This window comes from Protobothrops mucrosquamatus, unplaced genomic scaffold, assembly GCF_001527695.2.
Source record: "Protobothrops mucrosquamatus isolate PMUCROS unplaced genomic scaffold, P.Mucros_1.0 scaffold1019, whole genome shotgun sequence".
Lineage (NCBI taxonomy): Eukaryota > Metazoa > Chordata > Lepidosauria > Squamata > Viperidae > Protobothrops > Protobothrops mucrosquamatus.
This window is the reverse complement of record NW_015387255.1, coordinates 55,001-67,680: the sequence shown is the minus strand read 5'-3', so window position 1 is coordinate 67,680 and position 12,680 is coordinate 55,001. Positions and strand designations below refer to the sequence as shown.

Here is a 12,680-nt window from a genome sequence, read left to right as displayed (position 1 = left end):
TGGCCTATTTTTTTAATTTCATTATAGCAAGCTACTTTGAGGGTTAATATAAACAGTATTTTATATTAGACTTTATTAAATATGAAATAGACCAACTTTAAACAACTAAGTTTGGTATTCTACTCAAGCAGGACAGAATTTAAAGTGCAGGAAGCGAGGATTCCATCTCATGAAGCTGGAACTGCTGAAATACGTGTAAGATAAATTAATGGAATGTCCATGGCTTTGCCAGGACAAACTCAAACATTTCTTTTAAAAAAAGGAACCTTTGCTTCTGTCATACCATTCTTAATATTGACGAGTTTATGGTATTTAATTGAAATCTGCTTCCTATAATTTAAGCCCGTTATTCAGTACTCTGTATGACATGGTACTAGAGAATAGATTTTCCAAGTGTTCTTGTAAGGCTCCATCTTTATTGCCTTGCACCTCCTAAAGTCAGGTGGCATTCAGTTTCTTAAATTTTGAATTGCCTTTCAATTGTTTGTTACCATATTATCATCCCTTCTTAATCTTCAACCAGCAGGGGCCACAGTTGGGGCATATCAATATGAGATTAATGTGCCTGCATGCAAATAATATAAATGTATCAATCCCTTCATTCCCTTTCACTTGTTACTCTATTTAAAACTGTAAATCAGTTTACAGACCTATCAGCCTGACCTCAATACCTGGGAAGATTCTGGAAAAGATAATCAAACAACGAATACCTAGAGGCAAACAAAATCACTACTAAAAGCCAACATGGGTTTGTCACAAACAGATCATGCCAGACAAACTTTATTGCATTCTTTGACCAAGTGACAAAATTAGTGGATCAGAGGAATGCTGTGGATATAATTTACTTGGGCTTCAGTAAGGCATTTGATAAAGTAGATCACAACCTACTACTTGATAAGATAGAAAAATGTGGGTTAGACAGCATCGTAGCTGGCTGACCGGCTGTACTCAGCATGTGGTCCTCAATTGAACTGCATCTACATGGAGGGAAATGTGTAGTGGGGTGCCCCAGTGCTGTTCTGGGCCCAGTGCTCTTCAACATCTTCATCAACGATTTGGACGAGGGGATAGATGGGGAACTCATCAAATTTGCAGATGACACCAAACTGGACTGAGTCCGCAAGGAGAAGGGCGGGGTAAAAATATAATAAATAAATAAATAAATAATAAATAAATAGCCAACACTCCAGAAGACAGGCTTAAGATACAGGAGGACCTGGACAGACTTGAACACTGGGCGCTATCTAACAAAATGAAATTCAATGGTGAAAAAGGTAAGGTTCTACACTTAGACAAGAAAAACCAAATGTACAGATATAGTATAGGGGGTACCTTGCTCAATAGTAGTAACTGTGAGAGGGATCTCGGAGTCTTAGTGGACAATCACTTAAATATGAACCAGCAGTGTGCTGCAGCTGCCAAAAAAGCCAACACAGTGCTGGGCTGCATTAACAGAGGGATAGAATCAAGATCATGTGAAGTATTAATACCACTTTACAATGCCTTGGTAAGGCCACACTTGGAATACTGCATCGTTTTGGTCACCACAATGTAAAAAAGATGTTGAGACTCTAGAAAGAGTACAGAGAAGAGCAACAAAGATGATTAGGGGACTGGAGGCTAAAGCATATAAGGAACGGCTGCTGGAATTGGGTATGTCTAGTTTAATGAAGAGAAGGACGAGGGGGGACATGATAGCAGTGTTCCAATATTTCAGGGGCTGCCACAAAGAAGAGGGAGTCAAGCTATTCTCCAAAGCACCTGAAGGCAGGACAAAAAGCAAGGGATGGAAACTAATCAAGGAGAAAAGCAACCCTAGAACTAAGGAGAAACTTCCTGACACTTAGAACAATTAACCAATGGAACAACCTGCCTCCAGAAGCGGTGAATGCTCCAACACTGGAAGTTTTTAAGAAGAGACTGGACAGCCATTTGTCTGAAATGGTGTAAGGTTTCCTGCCTGAGCAGGGGGTTGGACTCGATGACCTCCAAGGTCCCTTCCAACTTTATTATTATTTTATTCATGGTGGTTGTGATTATTTATTCTGCTTATTTATCTAAATTGCTTTTCCATAAGTTAAAACTGCAAAGTTCTTCAGCCAATTACTGTTGATATTTGGAGTGCTATATGCCTAGCTTTGCCAGCACAACTTTAACTTGGTTATGTGGTCTCACGTAGTATGAAAACCACGTGGAGAAAAGGATAAGGGATTAAAAGGAACATATCTTAAGACAGTATTTTCAAAATGCAAAGTGAGGGGGAATTTGGAGTTTCAGTAATTAAGATTTACAATAGTTTTCTTCTTTAATTGCACAGGATTGAAAGCTTAACTATTCCATCCTTCATTTTCTTTGAAGAGTTTTGGCTGGATTCCTGAAGCCAGTTAGTTTTTTAAAACTTGGGAAACACATTTTTTCCAAAGTACCCTCTTTCTGCAGATATACTTTCTAATACAAAGTATCCTTTTGCAAACCAGTGTTTGTCCTTGTTAGTTCTGTGGGAAGTCAGCCCCCCAGAAAAAGAAATATTAAAAGGGCAGAAAAATATATTTCCTAAAAGGATCTTAAAGAGGCAGAAAAGCATGCCCAGTTTTTTCTTAATATCCCCAAGTCTCCCTCCCCCAAGCAGAAACCAGCTCTGTAGAAATGCAGATGTAAACCATTCAGGAAGGTTGAAGCTAGATTAAGAAGACAAAGACACTTAAAATCTACATACCCCACCCAGACTCTAAGTCAGGACATAATAGGATTAACCCACAGATGCCAAAGGACACACTCAGACTCAGGTCAAAGTTCATGCCACAGGAACAACTCCAAACAAAAGGCCCCAGAGAGTATAAAAACCCACTTCCTACATGTGCTCACTCTCTTTTTTTCCAGAGCCATCTTTCTGTCTGGCTTCTCCTCTTCAATAAACTGCAACCTTCTTTCTAAAGCAGTCGCCATGTTGTTTATTCCCGACTTGGACTGAACCATGATGAAGACTTTTCCTTCAACAGTTCCAAATATGCACTAATCAAAGCTACATAATGAACCAGATGCAAGTAATGCTTAATTTATGAGTTTGGTTAATGATGGTTCAAAGTTACAAGACCTCAGAAAAAGTACCTTCGAGCAAGTTACAACTGTCACATCATCCCCAGCCAATTGCAATTTGGGCACTTGGTAACCAGCCCATATTTAGGAGGGCTACAACATCTTGCAGTCATGCGATTACAATTTGCAGCCTTCCCAGCTGAACTCCAACAAGCAAAGTTAATTGGGGAAGCTGGATTCGCATAATGACCTTGGTAAAAATGGTTGTAAAAGTGGATGCACTCACATGACTCATTTAATGACTGTACTGCTTACTGACTGAATTCCAGGTCCCAATTGTCATAAGTTGGGAACAACCTGTAATGCACATTACCATCCCAAAGTGGCATTACTCTGCATTAAAGATTGCAGACTATGTCTAGGTATTATCCTATCCTTTACATTGCTGACCTGTACAAATCTTGGTAGTTCTGTAACTATAAATCATAGTCTGAATTACCACAGTTCAGAAAAGTTTATGAAAACAATGAATTACGGCTATGCATTTTGCAGCTCAGGAGAGAACAAAGAACACCAGAAAATGATAAGCAGAATAAATTCAGTTACCTTGAAATCCAAGCTATACCATTAACTTTTGAAGTTAATGCATGGTATACTGGCTGTAGGCTTTCATGGCTGGTATCTGTTGGGCTTCAGGTTTTAGTGACCATAATTGAGAAAACAGATTTCCTAATATTTCATCAGCAATTGTAGCTAATATCTTCAAAGGCAGCGTTCTGCTATGCAAGCAAAGACAAGTCGGAACACTTGGCTAGAAAGACGGGAGCCCAGTCAGTCCCTGTTCAGTTGCCTGAAGTATGTGCAGCATTTTGCCATTGTGTCAACCAAACACCAGGAAGGTTTGACAGAATTGGATGTATATTTTAAAGGCATGGATAATGCCTGCTGAAAATTCAAGGTAGGTAGAGAAGAACTTACGGTAAGTGCTTTGTAAAAGTCATTGTCCAGTCAAATCCCTTTAAAAAACCAGAATGCAATTTTGGAAACGGCCAGCCAGTATAACCAACACGGGAATTCCAAGAATGCAGATCAAAACATAAGACAGTGCCAGGCTAGGGAAACACTTTCTTTCCTTGCAGTCCAGTATGAGTTACATGGACTCTGCATTTTATTTTAGGACTAAACAGACAGTTGCTCAACTGCAAATGCAGAAAGTTGGTACTATTCTCAAAATCTGCTGCTGCTTTTTCCTATTATTTGTGTGACTGAGAAAGCTCCCCTGACCTTTTCTTTCTGCATACACATACTGTAACCAGTGCTTTTTTTGTAAAAAAAAAAAAAAGGTGCCGGAAGTCACACACGACATACAACCCGCCTTGCCTACCCTACAAGGTTCCATCCAAAAAAGGTGCCGGAACTCCATTCTGGGCGTTCTATGACAAAAAAAAAGCCCTGCACATAATTATGGTTTTAGAAGTCCATTATAAATTTGCATACTGTATTTATAACTGTAAATATTGTAGTTGATACATGCAGGTGCGTACCCATACAATATACAAACTATGGATTACTGAATGTGATGTTTCAAGCAAGCCTAGAAAATGTCAGCTGATCAAAACAATAGCTTCTTTTTAAGCATAAGGAGCAAGAGATAATTTAGACCAGGGGTCCCCAACCCCCAGTCCATGGTCCAGCACCAGGCCGCGGCATACCAGCAACCGGTCCGCACAAGCAAATCCCCATCTGTGGGATGCAGGCAGCATACAAAACCACGCATCCTCTGGCCCACAGAAAAAACTCTCTCCATAGAACCAGTCCCTGGTGCCCAAAAGGTTGGGGACCTCTGATTTAGACAGTTCAGCATACATTACTCTTATGTAACTGCCACATTCATTTCCATGGATAACCCAGGAACTTCTAGTAAGCACAGTAAATGAAGGATTATTGTTGTTAACAGCAAGATAATAACCTGCAGTTTTCAACTGACAAATTATGATCTAAAATCTGAAAATATGAACATTTGACAGTCTACTAAATGTGGTCTATGTTTTTTATCATGCCACAAAGTTATTTTTCCTTTCCTACTTGTCTCTTTTGTTCATATCCATTGTGCTTTTTTAAAATTGTAATTGCTATTGTTTGCTTTTATATCTCAGTGTAAATAAAGAACTAGGAAATAAACGAGAGAGATTTATAGATGCAGAATACTGCTGTTACCGTCCCAAATACTTTTGTATAGACTTTTCATAATTCAAATATTAGCAAGAAATTTCACAAGGAACAAACTAAATGCGGAGACAGTACATTTATTGAAACGTGGAATAGTAATAAAATGAGCCAGGAGTTAGAAAGTTTCTGAAACATTACACAAAACTAGGCCAAAGTTTGCATCAATAGTTGAGACACCATTGCTTCAGAAATCCAAAGGTGGTGGGAAAATAATTATTCCAAATTCAGAGAAAATACTTTGGCAAAAACAAGCAGATGAGTGTCTTATTTTAAACATGATGCATCATCTGAAACCAGCAGCAATTAACTTCACTCACATGACATTACAGAGGCCACAGCTCGTATTCTACTGAACATACTGGATTGGGCCTCTGTTGATATATACTAGGGTAATCCGTTTTGGATAACAAACCCTTTTAAAGTCACACAGTCCCTCGTATTTCAATTTGGAATTCACTTCACAACAGTAGGAATATCCTGAAATGACTCGTGGAACAAGAGGACTATATTAAAAGACAAAAAAGAAAGTTGAGATTTAAGACCACTCACTCCAAATACTTTGTCCAAATGCTGGATTAGAAACCAAGGCCGATTTTGTAGAATTAAAATATTATGTGATCTACAGAAACATAATAGATGTCCATGTTTAAATGCTAGCCCCATTTTTAGCATACCAGTAGTAGTATGCTACAAATTCAGAATGTTATATCAACATTTATAAACCAATTCAGGGTACCTTCAAACTGGCTATTTTTGTATCGTTGTTATCAACATCTTTACATTCACAGGAGATCTTCACCCTACTTTCATTTAATTTTCTTCCCTCTTAGAGACAGAAAAATTAGACCTTCTACATATTGGCAAGCTGTAATTTCCAGGAGCCCATACTATCATGAAAAATTGCAACGGATACTGGGAAATATAACATCTGGAAGACCACAGGCTCACAATCTTTGCTCTGCTCTCCAAATTTGCCTGATTCATTTGTCATCTTTATATCTTTTTTCCTTTTTGACAAAATGTGAAAATCTCATATTCCATAATGTATTTAAGATATAAAGCATCCCAGAATCACGATTACTGCTCTAATGTCCATAGGCTGTCGGCCTCTTCTAATTCTTCTTCCTCTGTTGAAACACACATTTTCCCAAACTATACTAATGCAGCATTGTTTTTTTTTGAAGGCACTCTCAAGAGTTCATGCACTAGCATGCAGTTCTGCCCATCACTGAAATATAGTACCATGAGATTTTTTAATGGTTAAGTCATGTTAGCTATCTGTCTTCCAGTCAGACAAAGACTTGAAACAAAGACTGAAATGGCAAACATAGTAATGGCACCGCTAAAGAAGCAGTGTGGTCAAGAAGGAAGTGAACTTATAATACTTCACTCCTAAATTATCCTTGATCAGAAGGAAGGACTGAAAAAAGTTAGCAACTAACATTTCCAGATTCCACCATTCTTTGGAAATTTAGGTTTGTATCTGTCTCCATTTACTTAATGACGAAGAATCACAAATCTAAGTAAGGAGAAACTGGAAAAACTCTGCTTTACCACTTCCATTTTCTACTTTACTTATATTCAGTACATGTGTCTCTCAAACTTTTCTCCCCATTCTTCCTTTCCAACCTTCACTGCCTTTGTTTAGGTGGAGGCAACTTCCATGGGACAAGACACATTAACAACTGCAAGTAGACAGAACTCATATGCCCTTTTCCATTTCAATTTCTGCTATAACTCCTTCCTTTATCCACCTTAGAAAAATAAAATCAACACTAAACATATAACTTATTTTAAATTATTTTTAAAAATCCTCTTTTTTAAGAAAAGGAGAAAGACTGTCAATTTAAATAGTCCTGCGCCATTTCCTATTGGGTTGATGACATTCAAGCCCACCCTCGTCTCTGAAGTTGACAGCTGGTCTTATAGGAAAAAAATTCACCATCCAGAAGAACTGAAACGGGGTGGGGGATGCACACGGAAAAAGAAGAGAATATCTTTTCACAGTTTCAAGGACTCTATGTTCTCCTACTAATAATAAAAACGTTTTCTTTTAAAAAGGGGAAAGGGCGTTCACACAAGGCAGTGGAGATTACTATGAGCATTTTTTTTTTGTAGAACCTCAGTAGTTAAAACTATCATTTTGGGAGGGGTGGTAAAGGAGGGGGAGGTTCTGATGGGAGTGGGGGTGGTCGTGGCTTATCAACACTGGCAGCAGCCCTGGGGTTCAAATATTCACCATAATGATGCACAAAGTCAAAATTGGACGATTGGGTGGGTTGCATGCCCTGGGCACTGAGCAGGGAGTGCAGCATGTTCACTGTATCCTGATAGTCAATGGATTGGCTCATGTTATGTCCATTGGCCCCAGCAGTGCTCTTGTCCAATTTTCCATGAGCCCCTCTGGCTTTGTTAGCCTGCGCAAAAGATAGACCAGCTGCTTCCAAGCTGTGGCCAGAATGCTGAGGGAACGGAAATGGCACAGCAGGTCCCTTGGAACTCTTACTGATTTTGGGTTGATGTTCATGAGCCGTAACCGATGTCTCCTCAGAAAGTGGTCTCTTCCGGGAGGAACAATTTGGGACGTAACCCTTGTGTGACACAACGGCAGTTGGGTTAACATGCTTGGGATCCCCTGGACGCTTGGTGTTGACAACAGGTTGCCCATGTGAATGTTTGTGAGAATGATGGTTATGATGGTGATGGTGGTTAGAATGGATCTTATGCTTTTCCTTGTGCTCTCCCCTGCTCTTGCCACTGTTTTCATCAGACAGGCTGTGTCGTTCCATGGGAGGTGGCACCTTAATGCGCACTTTTATATCATCTTGTTTGGAAGAAGCAATAGGCTTGTCTCCTGGGGCAGGCAACCGTACTTTAAGTGTAGATGGGGGTTTATCAGTTTTTTCAGCAGGAAGCCGTTCAGAACCATCAGAATTGTTGCCTAGAGGAATTTTCAGGATAATTGGAGATGAATTATTCTCCTGCTGCACATCCCGTTCACGTTGCTGCTGTACAAGCAAGTTCTGAGCAGCATGAGCATATTGAGAACGCACATTTGCCTCCATGTTCTCTAGCTGGCGTTTCTGTGCAGCCAACTCCTCAGCATGTTTGGCCCGGTATTCCTTTAATGAAACTTTTGCTAGTGGTACAGTTTTGATGTTTTGCTTAACAAAAGAGCCACCGCTATCATGATGTAGATGATCAGGATTGGCAGAAATTTCATTAGTTCTGTGGCTGACCTCTAGTTTATGCAAAGAGTGCTGAACCATCCAGCTGTCTGATGAAATATCTGTACTATCTAGTTCCCCTGGAGAATCTTCTCCTGTAGCTGGAAATGAAGCAGCAACTCCAGTGATTGAAGACGTTGACAGGCTCATCAGGCCTGCAATAGTTGTGTCTGATGCACTTCTAGAGATCATGCTGAGGATTGTCTGTTCCGAGAGGCCATCATCCTCACTTTGGTCATCCGTCTTCGATTTCCTGGCTGCTTGACAGGCCTAAAATGAAAGCATTCAAAACTGGTATATTAATCTCTTTCAGCCGTACAATATCCCTAGAGAGAAAGGAATACTGTATAGGCATGCACTGCCACGTTCTGCTGAAGTACCATACAGAGTTCATTTTTATGCACGTTATTGATAAGACACACCATGATGAAAAGACAATGGTTATTTTAGAAAAATGCCATTAACAAATAATTTAATAAAAATTGTCATATCTACTTTATCAGTTCAGAAGGTTGATTCTGTGCTATGATGTTCGTCCTCAACATCTTCCTTCTAAAACCCTCTATTCCTCAGTATTTTAAATAAAGTTTCAGTGTTCTCAAAATCCTTTTTTGATCCTCTGTACTTATAGGATACTTCCCTAGCATTGTGGTTTGTACCACAATGTAAATGTTGTGGGCTGTGTGGCCTATCACAAGATGTTGGAATCATCCCACATCACTATTACAGAAAAATAATGACTTAATAGCGTTTCATGGGTTTTCCTCTTTCTGGCTATTTCTCTCTGTTTGCTTTCTTTTTCCTCAATTCTTTTATTCCCACAGCTCTCCAAAATGTTATTGTTCCCCTGCTCCATGTTTAGCAGATGAAGATTCTTTTTGTGGATTTCTTTTTCTGCATAGCCTTTGGTGGCAACTAGCCATCATAGGTTTTTTTTTCCCCTTACACTGGCTCTGAGCTCATGTGGAACCCAGATATCTTGTAGTGAAATATGACAGTTGATTTCTGAAAGCCAGAGCTCTACTTGAAATGATCCCAGACATTGCGGTGAATTTTTAAATTTGTACTGGAAATTGATAGGTGCCTCAAAATGTTTATGAATGTATATCTGGGTTAATTCCAGTTATAAAGCTATAAACATGAAAGAGGCAGAGGTCTCTTGGCTGTACCTTAGTACTCCAAGCAACAGTTTTCTTTCAACATTCTTATCAAAGAGAAGCACAAACAAGGGCAAAGCATCTTACCCGCCAATTCCTGATTCGTTTCAGTCGATTAGGAGTTTTCTCAAGGATTTGAAGGAATTCATGAGTTAATTCTGTAACACAAACACAAGAACAAAGCTTGTAAGCAGCATAGTACTACAGCAAATGCTACAGGAGCATATTTTAATGTCCATCCTTGTCAGCAAAAAAACAGAGCAGTCCAAAGCCTAATAGTACGGGTTCAGTTTACAAAATTCATCCCATTTCTTTACGGTCATGCTAGAAACCTTGATACAGAAGTCAGAAATAAAATATTAAGTTAATGGAGTACCTCTTTTTGGGCATAGAATGTATTTGACCTTGCTCCAAACTTACCATCCAAGAGTTCCAGAGTTACAGTGGCATCAACGTACTCCCACCAGTGCTTCCCGTCCGTGGAGACTGGGATCTCCCAGTTGGACCACTTACAGGCCAAGTGGATGCAGACGCAGGCCACAACGGGAGGGGTGTACTGCAGGCTGAAGGTTGTTAGGTGAAGGCTGACATCACCAGCAGGGGGAGAGAAACAGAAAGCTGTAAGCTCCCAAGCTTGAACAGCAGCCGCACATACAACCGCCCGCTGGACAGACACTGCAGGAATTAGGCATCCCTCAGCTTTAAAATTTTTTTATTATCCTGCAAGGTCAAGCTTGCCTTGCATAATAATTCTACTTCAGCCTTTTCTCACAAGGTTTTCCAAGAGCTTCTGTCAGCCTGGAGCTCCAGGACACCTACATGATCTTCATGAAATGCAACGGAATGAACTCCAAACAAAGTTACAAATTGGATTGTACAACGATACTTGAATGTAATCCTAGGGAAAAAATCTGAACCATTTGCTCTTTACAACAAACCCCTCTTTTAGTAGTTAAACTCATCAACGACAACAGCAAATTTTGAATCAGACTACAAAGTACAGCTGATGTTAAATCCAACTCAAGCCCTAAATCAACTAAAACAGGTGTTTGTGCATTTCCACTAGTTCCTATTCTAACAAGATTCAAACAAAGAAGATTTTCCACAACCTACAAGGAACTGGACTCAGAAATATCATGAGGCAAAATATGCTGGCAGGACATGGCAATGTTCACGTGACATTTATAATCCATAAAATCCTTCAGGAGATTAACGAGTGCATGGCAAAAATGTGCAAATGATGAGTACTGGGCAAAAAGAAGCCCCTCAAAAAAATATCTAAATTACAGACCAGTATCTATTCATACCACTTGCTATGATGAAAATTTGCAAGGAGCCTGGGATGGAGTATACAAGTTCTAAAGTCCATCCATAATGCTAGCCCAAAGCCTTCCTCCTATAAAAACCAACTTTCTAGCACTGCTACCTAGTAATCAGATTGCACATCTTGCATACAATGATGCGTCCACCAGACCTACACTTTGTTATTAACTGGAAAAGACAGATTTTATATTGTTGTACATTATTACTGTTCTATGCATCAATATATTAACTGTTAGGCAGCAAGCAATCAGAAAGAGAACTTAAGTCCTTTCAATTTACAGCAGGAAGGACAATGGACTTCTTTGGCCTCTTGCATTTCATGAGGCACCATACATGTTAAAAGTTTTCTCTTAACTATTTTTTAAAATAAACAATGAGATCCTTAGTTTCTTTTAATCCTCTGTGTGGTATAATTAAAAATACTTCAGGTTTGTTCACTTCTTAGCCAGAACCAGTGTTTAGGCACTTGTTTACAAATGTGCATAAAATACAGCTAGTATTGCTAAATTCAGCAGTAGCTGATCCAACAAAATATAAAAGGGGTACAAATATCCCAAACAGTGATTAAATACAAATACTCAAAAGGTTTAAAAAATATAAGATCAAAAAATATATATCTTAAGGTAACAATTTGCTATTTAAAAAATTCTGGATGGTTCTTTCAAAAATAAGCTTTATTTATCAATTTTAATCCTCGTCATTCTCTAACTTCTAAGTAGAAACATTTAATCCAAATATGCTCATGCAAATACACCAGCCACAAATATGTACATACAGCTAGATCTTGAGCTAAGACCAGAGCAACCCTTCCAAGTTACAACAGACGAATGTGGCTACAACCTGACCTCAAAAGTTCCAGCCATCTTAATACCCCCCCATGGTCACGTGATCACAATCTGGATGCTTCACAACTTGTTCACGCTTAAGATCAATTGTCAAGCATCCCATGATTACAATTTCAAACCTTTTCTGCTGGCTTCTCTAAAAAGTCACTGGGGAAGCCTGCAAGGAAGGTCGAAGTCCCTCCACACTCACACCTGCCAATCTCACCTCTCATGACCTCCCTGACCCATGACTCTTGTTCAGCACCTCACACCCTGGCCCATATGGCATCCTTCACTCACTTCCTTACTCCTTCCCCCCACCTGGCAGCAACTACTTAGCTGCCTGATAGCCTAGGATTGCAACTTTCAGTTGGCTTCCCCACTGACTTTGGTTGTAGGAAGCCAGCAAGAATTTGCCTCACATAACCACCATGAGATTCAATTAACAATGGGAACCAGGAGTGCAATTTATGATTGCATCACTTAGTGATGGATATTTCAATTCCAATTGCCATTGTAAGTCAAGAACTAAACTTTACGAATACGTGCCATAGGAAATAGGCTACCATTTCTGAATCTGGAAAAAGCACTGAAGATGTGCTTCTCTTTAAAAAAAGTCAGAAGCTATAATAGCCTAATCAAGATCAAACCCATTTTGCATTTGATTTTTTGCCTTCATTGTCTTTATTTTCTAATTTTGAAGACTAGAAAGAGAAATGAACATGAGACTTAATATTCCTCTACAGGATTGAATGATACAGAAAACTATGGCTGGCGAAAATAAATAAGCACCAATTTAGGTGCTTGTACTTGATAAATTAATTCATGAATCTATAGTCTGTGTTTGCATAGCAGAGCATGCTTAATTAAACCATGATAATATA

At 39.2% G+C, this 12,680-nt stretch overlaps 1 protein-coding gene across 1 annotated transcript in view; it reads right to left on the bottom strand.

The window, feature by feature from the left end:
* Positions 1-5,332: 5,332 nt before the first annotated feature.
* Positions 5,333-12,680, bottom strand: part of CCNT1 (cyclin T1) — a 12,876-nt gene continuing 5,528 nt past the window's right edge. Inside the window, exons 7-9 of the mRNA XM_015819920.1 lie at positions 10,070-10,233; positions 9,737-9,807; positions 5,333-8,762 (exon numbers count right to left, since the gene is read on the bottom strand). Of these exons, the coding sequence (XP_015675406.1) occupies positions 7,404-8,762; positions 9,737-9,807; positions 10,070-10,233 (1,594 nt within the window). The 3' untranslated portion in view covers positions 5,333-7,403. The remainder of the gene's footprint in view (positions 8,763-9,736; positions 9,808-10,069; positions 10,234-12,680) is intronic.